We start from the raw sequence: 27,706 nt of genomic DNA, 5'->3' as shown, positions 1-27,706 counted from the left end.
CAAAGAGGTTTTCGCCCTCGTAACTGGTCTCTAGTATCTCTTGTTGCCTGCGTCCCACCCAGCTGCTCTCAGTTGTGCTAGCAAGCAGCATCATGGGGTTACATTCTTCTGTGTCCAGGAGGCCTTGGGATGGAGGAGCTCTGAAAGAGTTTCCCTGCCTGCTGGTTTCCTCCCAGGTAGAACCTTCCCTCCTTCTCCTCCCCCTCCTTCTCCTCCTCCTCCTTCTCCTCCTTGGGGCTATGACAGAAACACTGCCAACACGAATTGCTGGTAAAGCCGTGTCCTGGCATTGAAACAACTCTACTTATGTGAATGAGCTGTTAACTTTGAAACTGAATGATGACCACTTAGAGGGCAACAGCTGGCCTTCAGCACTGACGAGTTTCCTTTCGGCAGTAATTCAGATACTGTCATTACCCCACAGCACTGCATCATCTCTTCTGAGAGGTCTGAAACTTCTTCCTGATGTTGCTGAGCTCTTTGACTTCTTGTGATGCTGAACTTGGCATGGTTTCATTTTGCCAGTGCAGAAACAGGCAGAAGTGATGAGGCAGGGGATAAAGCTAACTACTGGCTGGAGTGTCACAGCGTATTACCTAGGAACTGAACTAACTGGATTCCCCATTGGCCTAATTGATGAAAGAAAACCCACCGCTGGTCTGATTGCACTGCAGGTGCCGTCTGCAAATACACAAACCCTTAGGTGCCAGGTGTGATAAGCTGATAGCAGGACCATGACAAGATTAAAAAAGAAAACACAGTCGACTTCCCCCAGCTGTCGCACAACCTGATACCCCGCGTGTCAGAAGAGGCTGTGAGCCCATGAAACCAAATCCGAGCGCTGAATAACAAGGGAAGTGATCACTTGGGTTATAAATCCTGGATCCTGGGTTGCATGTTGTCGTGCCAGTTGGAGGAAGCAACTCGTGCCATCCTCCTGGCTATTACAGGGTCACATTGCAAGTGATTCCAGCAGCCCCAGTTGGAGGTCCCCAGTGCTGCTGGAAGGACAACAGATCCCTGCTGAGGGTGCTGTGGGAGGGACGGTGCAGCTCCATCCCAGCCCTGCAGGTGCTGGGCAGTGGACTTTTGGAGCAGGGGGGGTTGGGTCAGGTTACACAGTTAGTAGTGCTGGTAATGGAGGAAATGTCAGCAGGAGCTTCCCTGTAAGCTTTCAGAACCCTGTGTTGGTGGGTTTGGTGTTGGAGGCTTTGCTGCCACCTCGTGTTTGTGGGTCCAGAGGCTTGGGATGTTGCATCTGAGAAGGGATTTGCTCTCTGGTACAGCTTGGGCTGTTCAAATGATCACAATGAGCTGGGTCGGGGCATAGAGCAGCACAGGAGTTATGGTGAGGGAAGTGGGTCGGGGGGACTCATCCTTATGCATGAAAATATCACATAAAACCCCCTCCTTTTACTTTTTTGCCATTACAGGCTCTCCCAGCGTGTCCCATTCAGGCCACGTGTGAAGCTGCTTCCAAGGAGGAGAACAAGGAGAAGAACCGCTATGTGAATATTTTGCCCTGTAGGTATTAGTGGGGCTGGGGGCTGAGGGAGGGCACTGCCAGGGTGGGCTTGTCCAGAGGGGCTGCTGCATCTGCATTAGCCTTAGATGCACACTAGGGAATCCCTGCAGCTGTGAGCTGCCAGGACGATGTGGAAAATGAAGCAGATGGGAAATGCAGAACTTCCCTGTGTAAGGAAGGTCCATCATCTCCCTGGCTTTGAGCATGGAAGGATTTCAGGGCATAAAGTCACTTGTGTATGCTGGGAACCCTCTAAGCCTGGGCTCCACTCCAAGAAACTCAGCTCAGCTCTGTGGGGCTTTGGTTTTAATGCAGAATTGTCATCTTTCTCCAGATGATCATTCCAGGGTTCACCTGACTCCTGTTGAAGGGGTTCCCGACTCTGACTACATTAACGCCTCCTTCATTAATGTAAGTGCCTGTCCTGTTTGAGTGACTGCCTTCCCTAAAAGCAAGGTTTGGCTGTGTGTGTGGCCTTTATGGGATGTAACTTTAGTCTGGAAGAAGCCAAAAGGACGCAGTCCAGCAACTGAAGTACAAGGCAGAGGGCTGGGACTAATAATTTCTGTCTATGCTTAGTCCTATCTCTTCACACCTCTCTTTTTTGCCACTTCTATGATCATGAAAAGCTCTCAGACTCCTCAGGGTGCTGCAAAACCAAACCTCGGTTGTTTGGGAAAGGGTTTGGAACCATTCCGGGAGGAACAGAGGATTTCTGATTAATGGCTGATGAGTCCTGTGGCTGATTAATCACCGGTACTTCCCAGCTTGCAGGGCTGGACATGTGAAGGACATAGAAAAAGAAAATGAAGCAACACAGCTAAAATGCCCTTCAAAGTAATTCTGCCCTACTCTGCTCCTTGGAGGCAGCAGGATTTGTGCATTTGCCGATGTCTTTTGTTAATGAACTGACTGATTTCTGAGAGGGAGAGAATGTATCCCAACTTTTCCCTTTTGTCCAGTGTTAACTTTACAGCATTCATCTGAATGCAAAATGCAAGACCCCAAAGGGTGGTTGTTTTTTTCACTTTCTTCAGCACTAAATATATAAGCCATTAGGAAATAATCTGTATAACCCACTGTGGGTTCAACAGCCTGAACTCTTAAAGATTAATGCTGATTTTCACATGATCCCAGCAGAAAGGCACTGAGCTGCCACCTCATCCATGCTTTGGGCCAACAGCTGACAAATTACATGAGTGTAGGCAGTGCAACACTTCATAAGCCTTAGTAAAAAGACTGGACTTTCATTTGTCTTCTTTTTTCTCCTTTTCTCCGTAGGGGTACCAAGAGAAAAACAAGTTCATTGCTGCACAAGGTAAATGCTCAGTTATTTTAGTAGCTCTGCCCTGTTGAATTTGGGTCATTTCTGCTCTATGAAACTGCAAGTAACCCCAATACGGTGCCATGTGATAGACTCTGGGCAAGTCATTCCAAGAATGATTCGTTCCTACTGGGTGTGTTGGGGAAGGAGAAGAAGCCCAGTCTTTGGAATCCCCATTGCTGGATGGTGTCAGAAGGATTCTTCCATCCTCCCAGCCCCACAGCCTCATCCTCCTCCTGAGCCACAGCTGCAGGTGGCTGTGATCTCTCAAGACGTAGCTAGCTAGCTGCTTAATTAAATTTCCTTAATAAAGCTGAGAAATCATTTATGTCAGAGCAAGCACCACACTGATCCAATTTCATTATGCTCCTTCTTAACCCTTAGCTTTTAAGAATTTGGGCTTGTGTCCTTGGAGAGAGACTCAGCTGTAATAATCTTCACAGGGGTGGCAGGACTGTTAGCTACAGGAGTCAGAGCCTTCCCAAGCTCAGCTGCCCCCAGGCAGAGCATCACCATCGTGCGTGCAGCTTTCCCTGCTGAAACTGAGATGGCCAGGCATGGGAGCTTCACACTAAGAAAAATCATAGGAAGTGTTCTCTAATCCCAGCTTTTATTTGTGAGTTGGATTTGCTGCACCTGCCTGTCGCCAGCCACTGCCACAGAGATCCCAGCACGCTTGCCTCGGTGCAGCCACCCAGTTCTCCCGGCTCTGACTGGAGAAGGAAGGCTGCATCTCATCAGCAGTACCAGGCTGGGGTGAAGCTTTGGCTCCGTTTTCTTCCTGGCTCACCCTTAGCCTGGGGCTTGGCAGGGGATGTCGGGGTGAGTCAGCTCCTTGTCTGGCAGGCAGTGAGAGCTATTCCTGTGCCATATTGAAATAGGATCCTGTGGTTAAAGCACAAGGCTCGGGGGCAGGACTTGTGCATGCTATTTGTGACAGCCACGGTTTCCCAGTGCGACCTTGGGCAAGTCGTTTCCATGCTCTGTTTGTCTGGTTTCCCCTTCTTGGGCTAAAAATGGAATTCCTGATCATAAAAAAAGTATCCAGTCCTTTAAAAAAAACCCCAACAACAACAAAAAAAACTCTGCTGTTGTGTGATATGATTGTTCTCTGGGTTCCCAGACACCCAAGGAGCATCCTGTGCTGACATCTATCGGCAAAAAGCGTGCTACACTCCACACACTCTGCAATGGGTTTTAGTCCCACTGCTTGCGGAGTCGATGCCCCTTCCTAACCGTGATGCATCCGTTTCCCTTAGGACCAAAAGAAGAAACGGTGAATGACTTTTGGAGAATGATTTGGGAGCAAAACACAGCAACGATTGTCATGGTGACCAACCTGAAGGAGAGGAAAGAGGTAGGCACCGGTGGGTGCCACAGGTGTCCAGTGGGCATCAGTGAGCACAGAGGTCGTGCTGAGCCACGCGGTCTCTCAGCTCTCATCGCGCTCTGTTCTCAGACTTGTTGGGTGCTGAAGCTTACCCATCTCCCTTCTCTGTCCCTGCAGTGTAAGTGTGCTCAGTACTGGCCGGATCAGGGCTGCTGGACATACGGGAACATCCGCGTTTCAGTGGAAGATGTGACGGTGCTGGTGGATTACACCGTGCGCAAGTTCTGCATTCAGCAGGTGCTGCTGCTCTGCCCTGTCCCTCCCTGCCCGTGGCTGCTCTGCCACTCTTCAAGGTTTCACTTCAGTGACCTCAGCATCCCCGTTCTTAACGAGAGCTATCAAGAATGTACTCACCTCCAACACGTGGGACCCCGTTCTTCATGTCTGTCAGCATCGTTGCATTGGAAGAAAGGAAGCTGGTTGATGCCAGTTAAAATGCAGTCCTATAATCGTCCAGTGCTTGTTGTTACCACAGCAGGAGGGCTGGAACTAGACGATCCTTAAGGTCCCTTCCAACCCAAGCCATGCTGTGATTCTCACCCACAGCCGCTTAGTGCCTGCAAAATAAGTCAGTTTCATCTCATGAGCTGAGACAAAATCCAGTGCTTTATGCGTTGGGTTTTGATTATTTTCCCATCTGTCGCTACACTGTCACATCCTCCAAGCTCAGGATTAGTCACTCTGTTTGTTTTCCTGATGCTCTTATAGGCAGGCAACAAAGAGCTGATGCAAGGGAGACCGAGTGCCTTGATGAAAGGCTGCCTAGAGCCAGATCAGGCTCTCTTGGACCTCACTTTGTGCCTGGTTCATTCCCAGCCTTTGATACAAGGTTACTGCATCATCATCATCATCATCATCATCATCATTACTGAATGGAGCCGTGCCTTCTTTTTGAGCTGGGCACATTGGCAATGAAATGCCACAGATTCTGCCAGGCTGGAGCTGTCCAGGTGGCATCTCACACCTGGGTGATGTTCTGCTCTACTATTTTGCAGCTTCAAGGCCACCCATAGGATGCAGGTTATGACAATGAGCAATTAAAATGTCATGCTTTTAGAGCCTCACGTGGCCCTGCAGCCTGAATCTATGCCCTTTAAGCTTCCAGATGGTAGTGCTTCCTACACCTTCCAGTTCAGCCTTGGGGCTGTAGCTCCCTCTCTGCCCTCTCTTTTGAGAAAAGAAAGGAAATCAGAAGTGTTTGTGATTGATCTGAACACACATTTACCTTGCAGGTAGGCGACGTCACGAACAAGAAGCCTCAGCGCTTGGTGACGCAGTTCCACTTCACCAGCTGGCCCGACTTTGGGGTGCCCTTCACCCCCATTGGGATGCTGAAGTTCTTAAAGAAGGTGAAGACGTGTAACCCGCAGTATGCAGGAGCAATAGTAGTGCACTGCAGGTGAGCCTCAGCCACAGATATGCTCTGCCCCTCCTGGCTTGCCTGGAAAGCATCTCTGGATGGGGGAGGGCAGCATTCCCTGCTCCAGTGCTCAGTGATGGTGTGCAGAAAGGACTGCATTGTTGGAGTCTGATGCCCAAAGCAACTCTCCAAGGGAGACAGGTTGAGGGAGCTGGACTTGTTCAGCCTGAGGAAGAGAAAGCTTTGGGGAAACCTCATAGTGGTCCTTCTTTCATTACTTAAAGGCAGCTTATTAAAAAGATGGAGGGTGACTTTTTACACGGTCTGACAGTGATGGGACAGCGGGGAATGGTTTTAAAATACAAGAGGGGAGATTTAGGTTAGATTTGAGGGTGAAAATCTTTATTCAAAGGGCACTGAGGCCCTGGTACTGCTGCCCTGAGAGCTGCTGGTGCCCCAGCCCTGGGGGTGCTCAAGGCCTATTGGATGGGGCCCTGGGCAGCCTGAGCTGATGGGAGGCAAACAGTCCACAGCAAGGGATGGAACTGGACGTGCCTTAAGACCCCTGGATGCTGGATGTGGCTCTGGGCAGCCTGGTCTAGTGACTGGCAACCCCCACATAGCAGAGGCTTGAAACTAGATGATCATCGTGGTTCTTTTCAACCCAGGCCATTCTATGATTCTATGATCCCTTCCAACATAAGCCATTCCATGGTTCTATGGCTGGAATGAGCTTGCTGTGGAGTTGTGCACTGATCGTTTGCCCTTCTTCCATTCCAGTGCTGGGGTGGGACGCACGGGCACTTTTATCGTCATCGACGCCATGCTGGACATGATGCATGCTGAGAGGAAGGTGGATGTTTATGGCTTTGTGAGCCGGATCCGGGCTCAGCGCTGCCAGATGGTACAGACAGATGTAAGTGTACTGCTGCATGCTCCCTGTGGTTTTCCTTTGTGTGTTCCCAGCCTGCAGCGAAGCCACCTGCAGCAGCCCTATGGGCAAATTGAGTGGCATCCTTAATTTTGGAAGGAACACTGTGTCAAGTGAGGTGAGCTGTTTGTCAGGTCCTGCACATTGTTATCTCGAGTTTATCCTTGAGCTTTGTGTCAGATCCCTGCAGGTCATGTGGCAGATAAGGTCTCAGGCCCCTTACAGGGGCTGTGGGAAGTTCTTGGGCAGTGGGTTTGCAGCCAGGTCCCATCCCTGAGCGCTGCTTCTCCCTTTGACCCTTTCAGATGCAGTATGTGTTCATATACCAAGCACTGCTGGAGCACTATCTCTACGGCGATACAGAGCTGGAGGTGACCTCGTTAGAAATCCACCTCCAGAAGATCTACAACAAAGTGCCAGGGACCAGCAGCAATGGGCTGGAAGAGGAGTTCAAGGTGAGCCTGGTTCTTGTGCTGGTGGGTTTGTTCAGCACACGCTGGGCTTGCTTTTCCTTTAGTGGCTCTGCAAGCTGTCACTGCTTTCCTTCCTTCCTTTGCAGAAGCTCACTTCCATCAAAATTCAGAACGACAAGATGAGAACGGGCAACTTGCCAGCAAACATGAAAAAGAACAGGGTGCTTCAGATAATTCCATGTAAGTTGTGTCTGTCTGTCCGGTTGAAAGAAGAATGGAGACAGAGGCATCTGTGGGAGTGGGGACACGGGATGGTTGAGGTCGAAACGGACCTTTGGAGGCCTCCTGGTCTATTCCTTGGCAGGGAAAGCATGCAAGGATGGGGCAGAGTCAGGGTGAGGTGGGTTTTAAGGGACAGATTTAACACTACTCTGGAGCATTCTTGCTTTGTTCTGCCCTGCCCCTGCCATGGCTTGGTTCTCAGCAGCTTCGTCCTCTCCAAGGCGTTCTGCCTTTGGAAGAAGGGAATTTCTGCTGAGCAGGTCCTGCTCCTTGAGTCCTCAGTGCCTCCTTTCTGCCCTGCTCTCCCCAAATCAGGGCATGGCAGAAGGCAGAACTGAGTCTCTTTATTGCATAAACGAGTGCTGTAGACACAGGGCTCCCCTTCCCTCATCTCAGCACTTGGTCTTGGTGACTTCCCAGCTGAAGGCCATGCATAATGATGCTTTTAAAGTGGTTCCCAAAACGCAGTCATTTTGCTTCTGTTGTAGATGAGTTCAACAGAGTAATCATTCCAGTGAAGAGAGGTGAAGAAAACACAGACTACGTTAATGCTTCCTTTATTGATGTGAGTCTTCTTGGATCTTCTTTCCATCTTCTCTCCCTGCAAACTACTTGCCTCACACTTCTTCATATAGGAAGGTTTTGTCCTGAAACACTTATTCTATAGGTAGAGGAGATTTGGAGCTTAAGCAGGGCCTTGAAATCTTGGTCCCAATTCCACAGCTCTGAGGTTTGAGGATGGCTTTGAGAAGCAGACGCACAAAGCCATGGAAATAATTACTTTATGGCACTGTTCATTTGGTCAGAAAACATCCTCTCGATTAATTCAGGAGCAATACATGGATCCCAAAACCCTTGAGAAAACCAGGTCAATCCTATTACACCTGTCTTGGTGACTAGAGGAAATGAGGCAGAGAGGTTAAGTGCTTTTTCACTCCGAGGAGGAGATAGGTGATTGCACATCCTTTGCTCGTGAGTAATCCTGTTGACTTCAGAGCTCCATCTCATACGAGTATTTATCTTTGTGCAGTGATGACAACTCTGCTTAAATAGCAACAAAACCTGCTCTTTTCCAGCCCAATTCCTGTTCTCATTTCCTAATGGCAGTGTTTTTGCCTTCAAAGTGCGATGACTGCTATGTGTTGAACCAGTAAAAGCAGCATATTCCCAGATACAGCCTTCCAAATGATCTGCTCCCCCAGATCTCACTTGCTGGCTCCCCGCATTGTGCTCTGACTGTGCTCTGGCTGTGTCAGCTTGTGACAAAACGCAGATGTGAGCAGCCTTCTCGTTCTGCATCTAGATCAGAAGGCTTAAATGTCATGTAAGCAATTTTGTTGAGGATTCAATTTCCTGCCTCTGCTGAACTTTGCTTAAATGACAAACGCCAAATGACGAAGCATCTGCATTCACAGTCTGCTGCGAGGTCACAGGGGAATAGCGGAGGTTTTCATTCTCTGTAACAGAAGCAGTTCTTGTTGTGGAGCAGAGTCACCCTGACTTAGGACAGAGCCTGGTTTTGCTCACTTCTTCCCAAAACTCTCAGCAAAAAGCGTAACACTTGGAGCTTAGGCACGATGGCTGGCTCTGCTACAGAGTTCAGACTTTGCCAGTGTCCTAAGAGGACTGAAAACCAAACCTTCCTTTGCCAAATGTGATCCTACTGCAGCTGCATTTCCCTAAAAGCAAAGGTCTCACCATGACAGCATCTCAGCTGCCAGGTGGTGGGGCAGAGGAAGCCAGGTGGTGGCCCTGCTCAGGCTGGGGTTGTTCACACAATGGTGCTCTGGAGTTCATCTCTACTTGGCAGCTCAGCCAAGAGCACATCGATGCATTTGCAGACCCAAGCTGCTGCCTGCACTCTCCAGTCTGCATGAGGCAGAGCTGATCGATTGCATTTGCCACTTTTTGATTGAGTTGGAGGGGAGAGCTCACACACAGACTGCATGCACCCCCTCATGCTGCCAGTTCTCTCATTGCCATGTGTGAAATCACAGGGCTATCGCCAGAAGGACTCCTACATTGCCAGCCAAGGGCCACTGCAGCACACGATAGAAGACTTCTGGAGGATGATCTGGGAGTGGAAATCCTGCTCCATAGTGATGTTAACAGAGCTGGAGGAGAGAGGCCAGGTAAGCATTTGCTGTAGCAGCAGCAAAGGAAATCAGAGCACATCCTTAAATGCTGTTCCCAGTGTTGTGTATCTTCAAAGCAGTGAGAAAAATGTGTATTTTCACCCTGTCTCTCTTTGCAATTCTTTCTCAGGAGAAATGTGCCCAGTATTGGCCATCTGATGGCTCTGTGTCCTATGGAGACATCAACGTGGAGCTGAAGAAAGAGGAGGAATGCGAGAGCTACACAGTGCGGGACCTGCTGGTGACAAACACCAGGGTAAGGGTCAGCCACTGCCCTTTGGGGAGCTCCGGTTGTCTTCTGATTGCCTTATTCCTGTGCCTGCCATCCCACTTTCCTCGTGCTCCCCATTCCTGTGTCCTGCTCTGCCATATACCAAGCAAATTGCTCTCCCCAAGCACACACACCTCCTGTGGGTTTCCATAAAGCATTCAGCAGGTTGGTTCATTTATATGAATTGGGCAGTGCTGAGCTCTGGCTGTGTTCTTCTGCCAGGAAAACAAGAGCCGACAGATCCGACAGTTCCACTTCCATGGCTGGCCAGAGGTTGGGATCCCCAGCGATGGGAAGGGAATGATCAACATCATTGCAGCCGTGCAGAAGCAGCAGCAGCAGTCAGGCAACCACCCCATCACTGTGCACTGCAGGTGAGCCTGGGGAGCAGCTTCAAGCTGCAGAGGTTTGAGGTTTGCTTCACCTCAGTGCTGCCGTCTGATTGTGCAGCTTATGCACAGAGATAACAAAACCACTAACAAACCTTGGCGTAGCTTGGGCATGATGGATGGGTTCTTTCACTTTCTGGTTTCTCTTTGCCAGTGCCGGAGCAGGAAGAACAGGAACCTTCTGTGCGCTGAGCACTGTCCTGGAAAGAGTGAAAGCAGAAGGGATTCTCGATGTCTTTCAGACAGTGAAGAGTTTAAGACTACAGAGGCCGCATATGGTGCAGACACTGGTAAGCCCTGGACCTCAGCAGGAATGAGTTGGGGGCTCAAACCTGTTGAGGTAAACTTCCCCATCTGAAGTTTTACTCTCTCCATGAAAGAATAAGGGATAGAGGTGGGTCAGGAGGGATCTCCCTCCTTCTGTGGTGCGTTCAGAAGAGGGGAGCTGGCCTGGCTGGTTGCATCAGCCTCCCTCTGAACTCTGACACAAGCTGTAGGAATCTCCTGGAGACATCCAGAGTCCCTGGAATTCTGAGCTCCAGGAGCCTGAAAACATCCTGGAGAGGCTGTGATAAGGGCTTAGGCTATGAGCATGGCAGGGAGAGGAGGAGCAGGCAGGGTTAGATGAGGTCTTTGCAAGAGGGGTTTGTTGCAAGGATACTCGGGTGTTTTTTAGAGTCTGTTTGTGCTCAAAATGGGACCTCAGATAAGAGAGGGGAAGCAGAATCTATGCCATTCACTGAGCAGGAGGCTGGGAGCCCCATTTGGGGTGGTAAGGCAAAACCAAAGTGGCATCATCACACCTCAAGCCCTCCATTGGGTGCTGCTGATGGATGGGAATTCATGCCCAGAACTCAGTGCCCAGCTGCCTCCATCCCAAGACAGACTTCATGGGCTTCACCCTTTTCCCAGTGCTATGAGAGAGAAGTGCTTTGGTGTGCAGTAATAACTTAGCTCAGTCAGTTTCCTCGGGCTAACACTGCGCTCTGTCTGCTCTGCAGGAACAGTACGAATTCTGCTACAAAGTGGTGCAGGAATACATCGACGCCTTCTCAGACTACGCCAACTTCAAGTGAAAAACACAACAAACCTGAAACAAATGACAGAAGAGTTGCCTTCTTTAATATTTTGTAATATTCTGTTTGTTAATATACCCCCCAACCCCCAAGAAAAAAAAAATATGTGTATATATCTTAACTGTTTTAGAGGTTGGTACCATAAGCTTCATATTAGCTGGAGATTTTATATGTAGCAAAGTGTTAGTGCAGATACTGTCAGCTCCTTTTTGTTTTTGTTTTTTTTTTTCCAATGTTTTATTGGGGAATTAAATAGCGTGATGTTTGGATTAATATTGTCACACCATCTCTCTTCTGGAGAGTCGATACGGGCTGTTATTTTGTTTGTAAATCATTTCTTTTTTTTCTCTCTCTTTTTTTTTTTTTTTTACAAAAAAGAAATGAAAAGAATAATTCTGGCTCTCATCTGAACCAATAACCCGCAAACAAGCACAAGCTTTTCCAAACCTGCAGGGAAATGGTTTCACATTTTTCTGCCGGTCAGCTCTTTAAAATAAGGAGAAAAGAAACCAAACCGACTTATTCTGTGTGTGTGTATGTGTCTAAACATCCCCATTTTTGTTAAAGAGGGAAAGCGTTCTCTTCCACGGTCAGGCCATCACATTGGGATTGGAAAGCTGAACCTGGCAGTATCTGTTGGGGTTTCAAACAAAACAAATTGGGGTTAAGGAGAGGATTTTTGCTCCTTGAAGGAGCTCTATCCCTTTGTTAGTGAGATGTGGGGGTGCCTGTGCCGTCCCTCTCCCACCTGCTGATGTCACTTGGAAATGGGGACACAAAATGAATGTGGGTTGTCAGAGCAGGAGGTATAAAAGAACCGAGTTTTAAAGTTCCCCTCCCAGAGAAAAAAAACAACCAACCATGGAAACTCAATGTTTGTGGCAAACCAGGGTGCAAGAAGAGCCCTGAGGGCAAAGAAAAGTCCTGAGGGCAGAGGGGTGCAGCACTGCAAAAAAAAAGAAAGAAAAAAGAAAGGTGAGCATAGCTTATTTGAACTGATTTTGTGGCATCAAGAACCATTGGATTAATTGCACAGATGTGATTTTAATGAGGTTTTTTTTTCCCCTCCTCGCTTCTCGGAGTGGTGTTTTGGGGCCTGGGGAGCATCCCTGCCCTTTGGCCATGTGCAGAGCTGCTGAAGCATCGCTTTGCAAACAGCAGACAGCTGTAGATAATCCAGGCTAAATCCACTTCCCACACTCTGTTTGTTGGCTACAAACCCAGAGCCATGGCCAGGCAGAGGGATGCAGCATCCAGCCCCACATTGGGAAAAATTGGAGGAGAAAAGGGAAAACAAGGGTTGCCAGCAATATCTTCTGCTGGAGGGGGAACTAAGGCACAGGGATTTGCATCCCCCCCATCCATGAGCATCCTCCAGCTCTGGGGTGGGTTCCACCTCAGCAAGCACTGGCTGCCAGCTCCCCAGGGAGTGGGGACGTCAGCACTGCCAAGCCCAGCCCTACCAAGAGTGGTGCCGAGCCCAGCCCTACAAATAGTGGTGCCGAGCTCCGGGCCAGGACACAGCACCGGCCACTGCCACCCCAACAGGTGAGTGCGATGAGGGGAGCGGGGTGGTGGGACCCCATTCAGCCCTAACAGCCCCTGGGTACTTGGCCTTGCTGCACCCAAGCCAGCACCCATGGGTGTCTGTCCTATCCAGCATCTCCATGCCCAAACCCAGCCCAAGTGGCACCTTGGGGTACCCCTCATTGCTACACCCAATTCAACTCCAAACAGCACCCATAGGTGATCATTCCCACCAACATCTCCATCCCCAAACAGGACTCTGGGGTGCTTGTCCTTGCTGCACCCAGCCCAAGCCCATGCAGCACCCATGGGTGCTCTTTCCCCGCAGTGCCTCCAGTCCCCAGAACAAGCCTAAGAGCACCGCTCATTGCAGACCCAAGCCCACACCAAGCAGCACCAATGGGTGCTCACCTCTGTGTCACCTTCATCCCCAGATGGGACCCCTGGGCACCTCCATTTCCATTCTCAAACATCACTTGGGAGGTTCTCATCCCTGCCGATCCAGCACAGGACTGGGGGGCTACCAGACCTACTCCCCTATTACCTCCCGTTACTCCACAGCCCTGCTTGGTGCCATGGCTCCTGGTGGCTGCCTGCTACTGGCCCTGCTGCTGCTGGCAGGCACTGCTCAGGGCCAGCACTGGTCCCACGGATGGTACCCAGGGGGCAAGAGGGACCTCAGCATCCCACAGGTAGGGACCCTGCATCCCACATCATCCCCTAACCCTAACCCTGTCCTCACGTATTGCCCCCTCAGTGCTATAACCACCCCTCCTGCCCCCCACACTTACCCTCCCTTTGGATTATTACCCCTATGGCTACAACCACCCCCAAATTTACAGCCCTGCAGATTAATTTCCCCCAGATTACCCCCCTCACACCCCGGTTATCCCTGCCAAGGTTACAAATCCCCCTGATATTCCCCCCACCCCTATGGGATTATCCCCCCCAAACCCAGCATAACTCCAACCTGCATTTTTCCCCTCCCTGTCCCCTCCACAGCATTACCCACACCCAGTTTTCCCCCTCCCCAGGGTTACTCCCCATATGGGATTATCCCACACACCCCCCCCATAGGATTATTCCCATTCATATCAATCCTCATTCCACACACACGTTGGGATTACCCACCCCCAGGATGACCCACCCATACACAGGTTATACACCTTTCCACACTGAATTATACCCCTCACACGGGCTTATTCCCACACACAGATGGGATGATACCTCTTCATCACTTCACACCCCTGTCACATACCTGACAAAGGGGACTATTACCTCACTAATACCCCTCCACAGGATCATCACACACTCATAGTCGGGGTTTTTACCTCATATTTGGGTTATTTTTACCTCACACTCGGGGGTTTTTACCTCATATTTGGGGTTTTTTTCCTCATATTTGGGGTTTTTACCTCATACTCGGGGTTTCTTACCTCATACTCGGGGGGTTTTACCTCATACTTGGGTTTTTTTACCTCATACTCGGGGGTTTTTACCTCATATTTGGGGTTTTTTACCTCATACTCGGGGGGTTTTACCTCATATTTGGGTTTTTTTACCTCACACTCGGGTTTTTTACCTCACACTCAGAGGTTTTTACTTCATATTTGGGTTTTTTACCTCATACTTGAGGGTTTTTACCTCACACTCAGGGTTTTTTTCCTCATATCTGGGGTTTTTACCTCATATCTGGGGTTTTTACCTCATATTTGGGTTTTTTTTACCTCATACTCAGTGGTTTTTACCTCATATTTGGGGTTTTTACCTCACACTCGGTGGTTTTTTACCTCATATTTGGGTTTTTTTACCTCATATTTGGGGTTTTTTACCTCATACTCAGTGGTTTTTACCTCATATTTGGGTTTTTTTACCTCATATTTGGGGTTTTTTACCTCATATTTGGGGTTTTTTACCTCATACTCGGGGGTTTTTACCTCACACTTGGGGTTTTTACCTCACGCTTGGGGTTGTTACCTCATATTTGGGTTTTTTTACCTCACACTCGGGGTTTTTACCTCACACTCATGGTTTTTACCTCATACTTGGTGGTTTTTACCTCACACTCCAGGCTTTTTACTTCATATTTGGGGTTTTTACCTCACACTTGGGGGTTTTTACCTCACACAGGGTTTTTTACCTCATATTTGGGGCTTTTACCTCGCGCTTGGGGGCTTTTACCTCACACTCGGAGGTTTTTTTCCTCACACTTGGGGTTGTTACCTCATATTTGAGGTTTTTACCTCACAATCGAGGTTTTTTTACCTCACACTCAGGTTTTTTTCCTCATATTCGGGGTTTTTGCCTCACACTCAGGGTTTTTTACCTCACATTTGGGGCTTTTACCTCGCGCTCGGGGGTTTTTCCCTCACACTTGGGGTTGTTACCTCATATTTGAGGTTTTTAACTCACACTCGAGGTTTTTTTACCTCACACTCAGGTTTTTTTCCTCATATTTGGGGTTTTTTTGCCTCACACTCGGGGTTTTTTACCTCACACACATTGCTTTTCCTCACCCTCTGTGTTATTACCCTCGGGATTACCCCCCCTCCCGCAGGTCCCCGCTGCATTCAGACCCTGCCCGACCCCTCCGTGCCGCCCGCTTCCACCTGCGCCTTCAACCCTCCGGGCTGCAGCGTGGCGCCCTCTGGAGGCCGCCCTGCGCCAACCGCACTGAGCGGCTCCGCGCCGCACTACATTTCCCATCGTGCCTCGCTCTCCTCTCTCCTCTCATTGGTCTGCGACTCCCGCCTTGTTTACGTCACATCCGGCCTGCTGCTGGCCGCCATGTTGGTGGCGCTGAGGTGTTGCGGGCCGCGCTCCTTCCCCGCTGCTATCTCCGGGGTTGTCCCTGTTTGGAGCCCGTGGTTGGTGCCGTCTCGGGGTCGAAAATCGAGGCACGATCCCCCCGCCAAGTCCAAAGCATCGCGTCTAAAAGTGCCGCCTCCCGTCGACCCCGCCGAGCTCTATGTGGTCACCGAGCGTTACCGGCAGCACCGCCTGGTGTTCAGCGCCCTCCGGTACCTGTGGGGCTGAGAGAGGGTGGGCTGGGCGGGTGTGGGGCTGTTGTGGGGCTGTTGTGGGGCAGAGCTTTGGGGAGAGTCTGGGACTGCTGTGGGGATTTGTTTGTGGGGCAGTTTAGGGGCAGAAGAATAGAAGTCCGGCTGGTTGTGGGGCTGAGGCTGCTGTTAAGGCATATAGTGGGTATGGGCACCGCTTTGGGGCAGGGTTTAATCATTGTGGATGGAGTCCAGAGTGGCTGTGGGGCAGAGTGTGGGGTAGTGGTGTGGCATGAGACTGCTGTGGGGCAGGGAAGGACTGGGGAGGTTCTGTCTGGCTGTGAGGCTGCTATGGGACAGGATCAGGATGATGGGACTGTTTGGGGGCAGGATATGTCACTGTGGTGGGGCAGGGGAGGGTTTTGTGGGTCCAAGGTGCATGTGTGGCAGGGACTGGGTATAGGGCTGCTGTAGGATGAGATCAGGATGGTTTGGGTGCAGGAGGGTTGGGGGGTTATTGGGTATATTAAAGGCAGAGGAGGACTGGAGATTCTGGAGTGAGGATGGGGAAGTATCAGGGTGTGGGACTGCTATAGAATGGATTTGGGACTGCTATAGAATAGGTTTGGGATTGTGGGGCTGTTTTAGACCAAGATATGAAGTTACAGTGCATCTGAGGCTGCTGCCATTCACAGCATGATTGGGTATGGGCCTGTTTTGGGGCAGGGGATGTCTGGGGGAGTCCAGAGTGGCAGTAGGGCAGAGGAGAGCTAGAGGAAGTCAGAAAGTTTTGTGGGGCAGGGGACTGGTTATGAGGTTATGTTGTGTTGAGGCTGCTTTGGGGCATGGGATTGGGGCAGGGGGCCAAATGTGGGGCTGTGCTCAGTGCCCTTCTCCTTGGCAGCTCCATCTTCAGGTCCGAGGTGGTGCAGAAGAAGCGTGAGGCGCAGCAGGCTGCAGAGGACTCAGCAGCACTGTTAGAGGAGCACCGTCTGCTGATGGCTTGGAATGATGCTGAGAATGCACGGCAGCGGGCACGCAGGTGAGGGCAGGCAACCTCAGCGCTAACTGCTGCTTCGAGCTGTGCTTCAAAACTATGTGAAACATCCAGATAACCAGGCTGTGTTTTTGTAAAAATAAACCTGAGTGGTTCATCCCTGATTGCTGCTGGTGAGCCACGACTGTCATAGAAAAGAACCCACTAAGATCATAAAGTCTAACTGTCACCACCATCATGTCCCTCAGTGCCACTCTTTCAAAGAGGAAGTTCTTCCTGGTTTCCAACTTGAGCTAATTCTGTTTTCCCTCCTATTCTGCTCCCATGGAGCCATCCCCTGGTCAAGTACTGGAAGTGCACTCTGAAAATCAAAGCAATCAGCAAATGAATGCAGGTAGAGGTTAAAGGGATGAGGCCTGTTGGTCTGCTCCTCCATTTCTGCTGCACCCAGACTTGCAAGAGTTGTGCCCCAGGGATTGGTGTGCCTCACTCAGGTCATAAGTACCCAACAAACATTTCCTTTCTTTCCCAAATGGCAGAGAAGAAAGAATTAGGAAAGAAGAGGAAGAACTGAAGCTGCAGAAGCTGCAGGCTATGGAGAACAAAGCCAAAGTAATGGAGGCCTTTCTGAAGGAGAAAGAGAAAGAGGTTCTGCAGCTGCAGGTGAGAGCAGCTTTGGGATGCTGGGCAGAGTGCTGCCACCATCCATGTGTGACTCTGGCAGCCTGTGGGAGTGCTGTGGAAGGGAAATGTTGGCTCCTTCCTGGAGCGCTGACAGTGTGTGGAAAGGATGGAGGTTAAATGAAGACTCAGACAGCAGAGGGAGGAATAATCTTAAGTGAGGGAGTTAAAGTGTTGCCTTTAAGGCTGACTGCAGGGGTGTGAGGTTGGCACGTCTGCAGGAACCCCACAGCCAGCAGCAATATGTGCCGAGGTGCTGGCAACCTGCTGTGGTGCCAGTGTGCCCAAAGGCAGATCCTGGAGACCCTTTGGGGCTTTCTCTGGTGGTGTGTGCTAACAGCCAACACTCCCCCTTTTCCTGCAGGAGGAAGCAAAAACCTTCATCACTCCTGAGAACCTGGAGGCTCGGATTGAGGAGTGCCTGGACAACCCTCGCAACTACAACTTTGCCATTGACAAGGAGGGACGCATTGTCAAGCGCACTGCACTGTCCTAGCAGCTGTGTCTCGTGGATGAAGGGGATGTGCTGGCCTGGTTTCTGTCCAGAGGCTGGGGTTCTTCCTTTTAATGCATAAATCAGCCATAGAATCGATGGACAAACAGCCTGCTTCCTGTGCTGCTGTTGCAGAGGTAGGGGGGGAGGAGGAAAATGGCATTATTTTGAGGTGCAGAACAGCACTCTGCCTCAGTCCTGCAGTGAGGCTGACAGGAGGAGGAGGAGCTGCTGGTGTTCTGCTCCTGTTACTCTGAGCAGTGCTCTGCAGTTCCACATCCCTCTGGTTGGATCCCTGTTGCTCTCAGCTTGGAGGTGAAGTAGAGCAAGGCAGACTCCAAGGTGGATCCTCAGTGGTTTTGCACCAGAGGGATCTCATCCCTTTGTTTCCTTCACTCAACTGAAGCACCTCAATCTCTGGTCACTCTCCCTTAATCTTTGGCCTTATGCTTTGTTTTTCTGTGCTCAGTTGGTCTTAAATACGTGCAAGAAAAAGGCATGGCTGTCATTAGGTGAGGTTGTACGTGGGCCTTGCACAGTAACGCGTTGCAGTGAGATTGTATCTGGCTGGTTTTGCACCCTTATGTCTATGGAACCCCATGAGTGACTACATCTGCTTCTGGCACAAGCCCATTGTGGCCTCATGTGTCTGTGGCCCCAGCACTGTTTGCATTTCAACCCCTTTGGATGGTGGAAAAACAAGGTCTGGATTGTTTTGTAGAAAACACAGACAGTGTGTTTTTTGTTGTTAGGTGAAATAAATCGTTGTTTCTGTGTTTTCTGCTATGGTGGAATGACCTGTTGTTCCTGTTCATCCTTTAAACCCTCCCTTGCCTTCTGGTCCTTGAAGGGAAATTATAAGCAAGAGGCAAACTGATCTTTCTTTTTTTATTTACATGGTATAATAGTGATAGGGCAAGGAGGGAATGGCTTTAAACTAAAAGAGGGGAAACGTGGGTTAGATATTAGGAGGAAATACTTGACTCAGAGGGCAGTGAGGCCCTGTGATGCTGCCCAGGGAGCTGTGGGTGTCCAAGCAATGGAGCTGGGTTGGATGGGGCCCTGGGCAGCCTGAGCTGGTGAATGTAGCCCGCCCACCCAGTAGAACTAGATGGACTTTTAAGGCCTCTTCCATTCTAGGATGGTTTTTAGCATGACTAAATAAGATAACCACCCAGAGGACATCTGAACAGCGCCGCCTTACGTGTCTCAGCAGGATCCTAGAGCTAAACCAGGCAAGCATGGAGAAAAACACACACTTCTTTTAATTCAGTCCAAGTTTTATTTCTAATTAGGAGCATCACTTCAGTCTGAGTCATGGTGCTGGGTGCCGTGCTGGTGCAGCCCATGGGACGGCAGATCCTGCTGGTTTTTCCTTCTATGCAAATAGCATTTCTTGGTTGCAAGATGAGTCAAACACACAGCCCTCTGCTCGGGGAGAGAAGAGGAAATCAGCACAAAGCAGCCCTCAGAGCCCCCTCCTTGTACCATCAAACAACGTGGCATTAGCTTGGTGCCCTGCAGTTGGTAACATCCCCCTCTCCCTGTTCTGTACCACAGCCTTGGGGTGGATGTGAGCCCCCCCCCCCCCCTCTGCCCCCATTGCTCACCACTGCTGCAGCAGATTCCTGGTGCTGCACAGCTCGCCCCATCCTCTCCGCAGGCTTTCCTCCCAGACTCACAGGGTGTCGGTAGGAAATTCTCCTCCTGGCACCTCAGGGTTTCGGAGGTGCCCAGGTAGCAGCCCAGCTCCTCCCCGCAGCAGATGTTGGGACCAAAGCAGTGGCCCTTGTTCCTGGGGCCACAGGGCAGGCACTGCTCAGGACATTGAGGAACAGCGTTAGAGATTGAAGCTTATCTCCCTGCCCTCTGCCAGTGTGTGTATCCTCATCTTGCTCTCAGCTCTGTCCTCACCCCTTGCTTTGCTCTGGAAGGCTCTGGGTTGTTTTCATATATATTTTGAGGGGTGTTGGAAAGACATTGGTCTTTTCTGCTAGGTTGACAATAGGTAGGATAAGAGGGAATGGCCTCACATTGTGCCATTGGAGGCACAGGTCGGATATTAGGAAGAAAATTCTTCTCCAAAAGAGGTGTCAGGGACTGACACAGTGCAGGGAGTGATGAAATCACCAAACCTAGAGGTGTTCCAGGGCTGTGGAGATGTGGCACTGAGGGATGTGCTGGGGTTGGACTTGGTGCTCTTAGAGGTCTTTTCCAGCCTGAATGATTCCATGGCAGCCATGGCTTTAGTCAAATGGTTGTATCAAATTCGCCCTCCAGAGGTTAACATTCTACATAAAAAAGGTGCCACTGCCCCATTGGAATTGGGTTTCTTTTCCCCCGGTGCTGGGAAAAACAATAGGTTTTCATCAGCATCCTGCTTCTGGCTGGCTTCTCTGCAGTTCCCTTTTGGCTGCCCATCCCCAAACTTCTTTGCTTTGAGATTCCCTGCTCTGAAACCCCCTATAACATCCATGCATCTCGCCATGCTGTTTGGGAAGCTCAAAGCTGCCCAAGGAAGGGGTGACAGAAGGAAGGCAGATGCTCTCCCAGCCCACCCAGCCCACAGGGACCTACCTTCCTGATGTCCATGTCCGGCACAGCACGTTTGCCCCCAATGGGGCAATTCTGGATGTAACAAGCTGAAGAGAGAGCCAGAAGCCCCAACAGGCAGACAGTGAGCGCCTTGTAGGACATGGCTGCAGGATCAGGATGCTTCTGGGTCCCGTCCTGGCCAGCAGCAGTATTTATAAGGCCCCCTGCTAATTATACACGCCAGCACCATCGTCATTGATTTCCATTAAAAAACACAAGGCATTGCTTTCCACACCAAAGGGCTCAGCTAATAACTGGAGGTCGAGGACGTGAGGTCGGTGCTGTGGTACTGATTTTCTTAGTGCTCTCTTTGACCGTTGTGCAGGGGCTGGCAGGTGTTGTTTTAGGGTGAAACCTCCTTGAATGGCCAGGCTGTGGTTTTGTGGCTCCTCATCCTGCTTGACCAAACCCTCTGGGTTGGGTAGGTTTGGAGTTTGGTGCCGTGTCCATCACCCGACAGCAGGGTGAATGGGGTGAGCTGAAGTGAAACTCTGTGCTGGCCAGGATTTGAGTCTCTTCTGGTGGGAGGAAAACCAAAGCTGGAGAGCTTTGAGTTGTGATATGTGGTGTCTGGTCCTTCATACCCATCTCCACCTGGTGTTAGAGGTGCTCGGTGACATGCATGTCCCATCTGGGAGCACGGTGACATCACTGAGCGTCCCCAAGCCCATCCCACCTTCTCAGAACTACCCAACCTCATCTGTGAATGCTTGAAAAACCCAAATCTCCTTTAACTCCTGCTCTGGAATCACACACATGGCATGAGTACAGCCAGCCTCCAAGGCCTAGATCTCCCTGCCTTTGTTACTGCAATTAAGGGCTTCCTGACTTGAATAAATCCACTCGCTCTGGACAGCAGCTTACGTCTATGGAGACTGTGACCCTGGTCCTTCCCAGTGCCTGCTTAATTGTGGAATGCAGAGCCCAGCGCCATAGGGCTGTCACCTCTGCCATCCCCTCCGCCCTGCGTCTGGTCTGCCACTTAGTGGGGTCATGTGGAGCAGGCTGAGGCTGCAGCTGGGGCACGGGGCTCCATACTAATGGGGTGAGGTGGGAGCTCGTCACCGTGCTGGGGTGACGTGGGCCAATGGGAGCACCGCTTCCCCAGGGTGCCACCTCCCCATGGGGACATTATAAAGGCCGGTTGTCCCCACAAAGCAGCCAGATGCCAGCCCAAGGGGGACAGGCAGATGATGGGAACGAGGGATGTGGCTCCCTCTGGGGACGCAGCCACACGGAGCCTGGAGCAGGGAACCCAAAAGGGTAAGAAGTTTAGGCAGCATCTGCCCAAGTATCCCTGGGTTTGGGGGTGATGTGGGAATGATGTGGGAGCAGTTTGGTGAGGGTTGGTAGCATTGCTGCCATGGGAAGATAATAACGTGTGATCGGGTTCAACCGGGAACCCAAAGCTTTGTGGCTTTGGGGTGTTTGGGTTTGAGGTATTTGGGGAAGATAGATAATATCTGGGGTTGGTTCAAGTGGGAACCCAAAGCTTGCAGCTTTAAGGGGTTGGAGTTTGGGGGCTTGGGGTATTTTGAGGGGACAATGCATGTGGTTGCATTCAATTGGCAACCCAAAGCTTGTAGCTTTAAGGGGTTTGGGGTGTTTGGGGAGGATAATTCGTATGGTTGGGTTTAACAGAGAACACAAAGCTTGCAGCTTTGAGGGGTTGGGGTATTTTGAGGGGATAATACATGTGGTTGGGTTCAATGGAGAACACAAAGCTTGCAGGTTTGGATTTCTGGGTTGGGAGGTTTGGGGTTTTCCTTCCTTTTATCCCACTTAGGAAGTGGGACGTGGCCAAAGCAACGAGTCGCTGACAGAGGGGTGAGATGTGATCTGGACGAGGTGTAAGCCCCAGAACCAAGTTGACTCTTCCAGGACCTGAACATCAAATCTTCACTCCCCAAAGGCAGCAGAGCCCAGAGTGCAAGGAGGTAACAGTGGTGACATCCAAAGGCAGATCCCCATCACAAACCTGGGGACAAGGTGTGATAGGGAGGTTGGAATCCATGGATACTGGTGGGACATCTGGGGTGAGGATGGATGGCCAGACCTCAAAACACGGCTCTGGATGGGACTGTTCCCTTTTTAGCACCAGGGGGCACCAGCTCAGTGAAATCCCTCTTGAGTGGAGGCTGAGTCTCCAAGGTGGAAAGCAGTGGAGATGGGAAAATGAGTTCAGGGAGCCAAAAGAAGGCATTGCACCCACCCGCAAGGCCCCCATCCTGCCCATCCCCAAGTCCCCCAAATACCCTGGAGCTCAGCACTGCCCCCCCTTATCCCCAACACCTCAGACAAAGCCAGCACAGTGCAAGAGGACTTTATTAGATCTGCTATTTACAACGAGGCCTTCTGATGTCCCGGCTGCTCAGAGGCCAGGCTGCTTGCCCTGCTGCTGCCTGTTGGCCAAGTGCATCAGCCGCAGCAGCAGGTCCCCAGCTGCACCATCCAGCACTGTCAGGTTCTTCTCCGCTGCCTCTTCTGCCTGCTCACTGCCCTCCTCCAGGCACACGGCGTCCATGGCACATGTGTCTGCAGTGGGGGAAAGCATCACAGTTAGGAACAGTTGGTTTCAGGTCATGGAATCATAGAATGGGTTGAGTTGGGTTGGGTTGGATTTGGAGGAGTTGAGTTGGGTTGAATTGTGTTAGGTTGGGATGAGTTGGGTTTGGAGAAGTTGAGTTGGGTTGAATTGGGTTGGGTTGGGTTGGGATGAGGTGGGTTGGGATGAGTTGGGTTGTGTTGTGTTGGGTGGAGGGACCTTAAAGATCACTCGGTTCTCATCCCTGAAGTGGTGGAGCAGCTCAAAGTCCAGCTTTGTTGCTCCCGTTAACCAGGGAGTGGAGATTTTTTTGTGGTTTATGTGCCCAGCAGGGGAATGTCTCATAGTGGAAACGTGGGAGGGAGCTCTGAGCTCCATCTCTGTCCCAAGCTGGCAACATCGCCACTGCTGCTCTGTGCCTCGGTTTGGAGGAGGCTGGCTCAGAGGATGAATGCTAATCGGGGGGATGCTGATTTTTGGGGTTGTTAGTTTATAGGACGCTGTTCTGGGGTGAGATGCTGATCCCTTTGGAAAGCACCAGAGCACTCACCAACCCTTTGCAACCCCCAAGCCACCCCAATCCCCATTAAACCTTCCCACCCCAAACTACCCCAGCTCTACCCACTTCCCATCTCCCACCTCCGAGTGTTATCACCCCCCAAAGCTCCCCCCAGACCCCATTACCAGCACTGCAGCAGACACCGTTGGCAGCGCAGCGCCCACCGGAGCCGCAGGGCTGCCCACCAGCCTGGCATGGTGAAGGCACATAGTCCTCCTCGGCGCAGCGCCGTGTCTCTGCTGTGCCCAGGTAGCAGCCCAGCTCTGCACCGCAGCAGATCCCAGGCCCAAAGCAGCGACCCCTGTTCCCAGGTCCGCAGGGCAGGCACTATGGGGACAGAGCATGTTTGAGCGCCCATCCTTGAGCTCAGAGACCCCATATAAGACCTAATTTCTGGACATCACACACAGTGACGCCTGGCCTGTCCCCACCTTTGCCATCTGACACAGTGGCTCGTCTCGCTGTCACCCTTGGAGCCCCAGTTTGTCCCCCCCCTCCTGTATCCCCAGCTCAGCCATCACTTTGGGACCAAGCTCTTGGCCATATCCCCCAACCCAAAGAGCGACGGGGACCAACCAGCAGGCATCAACAACACCCAGCAATTGCCAACACCCGACAGCTGTTAGCTACCCTCCACACCCCGCAGAGCCCCCATTTACCCCCCGTACCCCCATACCTGCCGCAGGGCTGTATCACCCAGGGCTCTCTTGCCACCTCGGGGGCAGTTCTGGATGTAGCAGGCGGAGGACAAAGCCAGGAGACAGAGGAAGGAGAGGGGCAGCGAAGGCTCTGCCATGCTGAGTGTACCCGGAGCGGTGCCACGCGTGCGGGGAAGGCTGCCCTGCTGTTGGTCGGCTGCGCCGTGTGTCTGGCACCGTGCTGTGCTGGTGCCTATTTATGCTGCTGTCCCCCTTTCGCAAAGGGGAGGAGGAGGAGGAGGAAGAGAAGGAGGGCGGGCTGTTGTCTTTTTATTTTTATTTTATATTATTTTTTTTTTTTCCCCCTCCTGTTTTCTTTCCCAAATTGCATCCAAGTGAATCTGTAAGCGAGGTGATTCAGTGCAGAAGCGCACGCGGCAGCACTCAGGCATGGCAAATCCCCTGAGCTGGAGCAATTCTGGGGGGCATGGACCCCCAGTGTGGACAAAGGGAGGGATGTGGGGACTTGGGAAGGGCTGAGAGTTTGGAGGGAGCTGGATTGGGAAGAGAGGGTTTTGGGGGTGTGAGTTTGGAGGGTGTTGGTTTAGGGGGGGGATGGTGGTTTGGGAAAGAATGATGGTGTGGAGGATACTGGTTTAAGGGAGGGATGCTGGTTTGGAGAGTGCTGGTTTAGGAGGGTACCGGTTTGGAGGATAAGGATTTGGGGTGAGATGTGGTTTGGGATGATAGGGGTTCAGAGAGGGATGATGGTTTGGTGGATATTGCTTTGAGAAGGAAGGCAAGTTTGGAGGATGAGGGTTTGGAAGATGCTGGTTTGGGGGTGATACTGATTTGGAGGATGAGGATTTGGGGAGGGATGCTGGTTTGGAGGATGCTGGTTTGGAGCAGGATGCTGGTTTGGGTAGGGATGGTACTTTAGTGGATGCTGGTGTAGGGAGGAATGCTGCTTTGGAGAGGGATGCTGATACAGAGGATGCTGGTTTAGGAGGGAACCAGTTGGGAGGATGCTGGTTTGAAGAGGAATACCAGTTTGGAGAATGAGGGCTTGGAAAATGCTGGTTTGGGGGATATAATGATTTGGAGGATGAGGATTTGGGGAGGGACGGTGGTTTGGGAAGGGATGCTACTTTGGAGGACGTTGTTTTGGGGAGGATGACAGTTTGGAGGATGAGGATTCAGGCAGAGGTGTGAGTTTGGAGGACGCTGGTTTGGAGAAGGGTGTTGGTGTAGGAAGGGATGCTGGTTTAGGGAGGATACCCATTTGGAAGAGGAAGATTTGGGGAGAGATGTCGTTTAGGAGGACGCTAATTTGGAGGATGCCGGTTTGGTGGGGATGTTGATTTGGGGGTTGTTAGTTTCGCAGCGATTCTGGGTTGGAGGATGCTGCAATTTGGGAAGGAGATTGCAGCTCTGGGAGTGATGTAGCACTGGGATCAGGGCTGGACCACGGCACACTGTGATGCAAAGACCCCTATTGCAACCCGGCCCAGGGGACAGCCATCCCCCGCCATGAATATTCCTGTTGGTCCCATGTTCCCACTCCAGCGAAGCTGAGGGCGACCTCGGCGACGTGAAATTAATATGCAGAGGGGAATCAGGAGCCTAATGAACATCCGCAGTCCCGGTCCCAGCGGTGGTGAGGAGGGGCTGTGGGGAGGGATGGGGACGGGCAGTGGGGATGCTGTGATCCCACTGCTGGGATGGTTTCCTGCCCTGAAATCACCTGCACTAAAGATGAGGAAGAGGGGAAGAAAACCGGAGGAAATAAAGGGCTGTAAAGGGGAAACTGAGGCACGGAAGGGTAAGGGTGGGCTCACAGCTTGGGGTGATGCTTATGGTGTCAGGGATCCCAGTCCCAGCCTGGGATGGATGCATCCTCCGGGGGTGTTGATCCTGGATTTGTGAGCTCAGGGATGAGGGCGCTGGCAGTGATGAATCACGAAGGCTGTACCTTAATGACCAACATCATTAGCGTTGGACTGCCCAGCCCAACCTTCCATGCAGCTCACAGCAGGTGCCCAACTCGATTGCGTTGCAGGGCCGGGGAGGATGCGAAAGCACTCGGATGGGAAACAACTTTTCTTTAAAGGAGCCCAAATGTCACGTCTAAATTGGGCATCTCGCGCTCATGCTCTGTCTCTTCATTACTGTATCGTAAAATTACATTAGTCGGAACGGAGCTGCATTCAAATGACTCTGTGTCTGGAATGATAACGCGGGAATATGAGATTAAAATGTAATTATGCTCTTTAAAGTCAAGGAAGGTTAATAAAATGTTTTCCAAGTTGCAGAGGATCCGCAGCCGCAACGCAGAATCACTTATTGAAATCAAGGGGAGGATGGGGAGGGATGGAGCCGGGAGGGAGAATGTATTTTGGGGGGGGAAATATGGGGGTCACAGTGGGGGGACATCTGGAGGGCTCAGGCGATGGGGCCATGGGGCAGAGATGCCACAGGGCGATGGTTCCCAAAGCCCACTCAACACTGTGTGTCTCCCTGAGCCCATGGGGTCTTTGCATCCCCAGCACTGCGGTGCCACATTCCATTTCATCCCCAGGCTCCTGCAGGGCCCTTCGTTAGTGCGGAGCCTCTAACAACGTGGGTATGGCTGCTTTAAGGCGATTAACCAGCACAGTTAGCTGCCTGCAGGAGACTTTAACAAGCCTTTGCTCTGTGCCGGAGTCACTATCAGGTCACGCTGGCTGAAAGATGTATCCATCTCCTGTCTGGGGAAAGTGATGCTTCCCAAATTGGCCCTTTTTTCATGGTATTTAGCAGTGACCGGGGCTTCTCCACACCCGTCAGAGGAGCAGCACTCGGTCACCACGCTCTGACAGCTGATGGGGCTTAATGGTGGCAACGGGGAGGAGATGCAGGGGACATCGGCCCAGCTGTCAGTGCAGGCGGGGGGCCACCAGTGGCTCTTCCCCAGCTCCCAAGGAGAAGACGTCAGCCTGAACTGCTGCCTGGCAGCTGGGCTTGGTGAGAAACTCCTGGACAGAAGGGATGTTGCCATAGCTTTGAGTTCTGTTGGAAGCAATGGGGACAGGGAAGGAGATGGCTGCGCAGCTGGGCGCACCTTGCAGAGCTGGGAGCCTGGGGCGGAGGAAGTGCGAGCTGAATCACTCCTGGATGCTTCGCTGCGAAGCCAGCAGCGCTGCACACCCAACAAGGTTTCTGCTGGCCTCCAAATGGTGGGACTTTGAGGAAATCTCAAGATAGGGGGCTTCTAATTTTGCTACAAATGGAGACGGATGACAAACGCCCACTGGTGCAGACAAGGAGAAAGATCAGCTCAGCGCCGGCACAAAGTGGTGTTCCAATTGCTTGATGGGGCTGCTATTTGCTCAGAGCAGAAAGCCACAAACTTTATGGGCTGCTCAGCACGGCAGCGCCTGTTATAAGAGAGAACAGAGAGGTATTACATGTAGGTGGTTCAGCTGGAGGCTCATTACCCCAGAGAAAGTGGCAGAGAACATCGGTAAGAGATGTTGGCTCTGCAGAGAGAAATTATCAATGAAGTGGCAGCAGGGGGGGGTGCAGGTGACAAAACCC

At 51.4% G+C, this 27,706-nt stretch overlaps 4 protein-coding genes across 4 annotated transcripts in view; 2 read left to right on the top strand and 2 right to left on the bottom strand.

The window, feature by feature from the left end:
* Positions 1-11,614, top strand: part of PTPRA (protein tyrosine phosphatase receptor type A) — an 87,064-nt gene extending 75,450 nt beyond the window's left edge. Inside the window, exons 10-24 of the mRNA XM_072336851.1 lie at positions 1,434-1,524; positions 1,860-1,936; positions 2,807-2,843; positions 4,109-4,206; positions 4,357-4,476; positions 5,472-5,638; positions 6,380-6,515; positions 6,836-6,985; positions 7,090-7,183; positions 7,714-7,790; positions 9,223-9,357; positions 9,491-9,616; positions 9,854-10,005; positions 10,175-10,310; positions 11,022-11,614. Coding sequence (XP_072192952.1) covers positions 1,434-1,524; positions 1,860-1,936; positions 2,807-2,843; positions 4,109-4,206; positions 4,357-4,476; positions 5,472-5,638; positions 6,380-6,515; positions 6,836-6,985; positions 7,090-7,183; positions 7,714-7,790; positions 9,223-9,357; positions 9,491-9,616; positions 9,854-10,005; positions 10,175-10,310; positions 11,022-11,096 — 1,671 coding nt within the window. The 3' untranslated portion in view covers positions 11,097-11,614. The remainder of the gene's footprint in view (positions 1-1,433; positions 1,525-1,859; positions 1,937-2,806; positions 2,844-4,108; positions 4,207-4,356; positions 4,477-5,471; positions 5,639-6,379; positions 6,516-6,835; positions 6,986-7,089; positions 7,184-7,713; positions 7,791-9,222; positions 9,358-9,490; positions 9,617-9,853; positions 10,006-10,174; positions 10,311-11,021) is intronic.
* Positions 11,615-12,444: 830 nt separating this feature from the next.
* Positions 12,445-18,577, top strand: MRPS26 (mitochondrial ribosomal protein S26). The gene is made up of 6 exons (XM_072336849.1): positions 12,445-12,644; positions 13,185-13,315; positions 15,181-15,643; positions 16,527-16,664; positions 17,159-17,282; positions 17,665-18,577. Exons 1-6 carry the CDS (start codon positions 12,460-12,462, stop codon positions 17,794-17,796), a joined length of 1,173 nt encoding a protein of 390 aa, XP_072192950.1. The 5' UTR covers positions 12,445-12,459; the 3' UTR covers positions 17,797-18,577.
* A 110-nt stretch (positions 18,578-18,687) lies between these two features.
* On the bottom strand, positions 18,688-20,606 carry LOC140252317 (neurophysin 1-like). The gene is made up of 3 exons (XM_072336850.1): positions 20,371-20,606; positions 19,404-19,608; positions 18,688-19,221 (listed from the first exon to the last, which is right to left on the bottom strand). The coding sequence occupies exons 1-3, from the start codon at positions 20,488-20,490 to the stop codon at positions 19,172-19,174; spliced, it is 375 nt and encodes a 124-aa protein (XP_072192951.1). The 5' UTR covers positions 20,491-20,606; the 3' UTR covers positions 18,688-19,171.
* A 2,089-nt stretch (positions 20,607-22,695) lies between these two features.
* Positions 22,696-24,396, bottom strand: LOC140251524 (vasotocin-neurophysin VT). Its single transcript, XM_072335422.1, has 3 exons — positions 24,169-24,396; positions 23,618-23,819; positions 22,696-22,923 (listed from the first exon to the last, which is right to left on the bottom strand). Exons 1-3 carry the CDS (start codon positions 24,286-24,288, stop codon positions 22,760-22,762), a joined length of 486 nt encoding a protein of 161 aa, XP_072191523.1. The 5' UTR covers positions 24,289-24,396; the 3' UTR covers positions 22,696-22,759.
* Between the last annotated feature and the right edge of the window lie 3,310 nt (positions 24,397-27,706).

Source organism: Excalfactoria chinensis, chromosome 4, assembly GCF_039878825.1.
Source record: "Excalfactoria chinensis isolate bCotChi1 chromosome 4, bCotChi1.hap2, whole genome shotgun sequence".
NCBI lineage: Eukaryota > Metazoa > Chordata > Aves > Galliformes > Phasianidae > Excalfactoria > Excalfactoria chinensis.
The sequence above is the reverse complement of the archived record's forward strand: the minus strand, read 5'-3'. Positions and strand labels throughout refer to the sequence as shown.

Coding starts and splice junctions, on each gene's coding strand:
- MRPS26 (XM_072336849.1), top strand. CDS start 12,460: ATGAGCATCCTCCAGCTCTGGGGTGGGTTCCACCTCAGCAAGCACTGG. Junction 12,645..13,184: donor GGCCACTGCCACCCCAACAG/GTGAGTGCGATG, acceptor GTTACTCCACAG/CCCTGCTTGGTGCCATGGCT. Junction 16,665..17,158: donor GCACGGCAGCGGGCACGCAG/GTGAGGGCAGGC, acceptor CCCAAATGGCAG/AGAAGAAAGAATTAGGAAAG.
- LOC140252317 (XM_072336850.1), bottom strand. CDS start 20,490: ATGTCCTACAAGGCGCTCACTGTCTGCCTGTTGGGGCTTCTGGCTCTC. Junction 19,609..20,370: donor CGGACATGGACATCAGGAAG/GTAGGTCCCTGT, acceptor TGTCCTGAGCAG/TGCCTGCCCTGTGGCCCCAG. Junction 19,222..19,403: donor AGGAATCTGCTGCAGCAGTG/GTGAGCAATGGG, acceptor CTCCCCGAGCAG/AGGGCTGTGTGTTTGACTCA.
- LOC140251524 (XM_072335422.1), bottom strand. CDS start 24,288: ATGGCAGAGCCTTCGCTGCCCCTCTCCTTCCTCTGTCTCCTGGCTTTG. Junction 23,820..24,168: donor GTGATACAGCCCTGCGGCAG/GTATGGGGGTAC, acceptor CTGTCCCCATAG/TGCCTGCCCTGCGGACCTGG. Junction 22,924..23,617: donor CGGTGTCTGCTGCAGTGCTG/GTAATGGGGTCT, acceptor CCCCCACTGCAG/ACACATGTGCCATGGACGCC.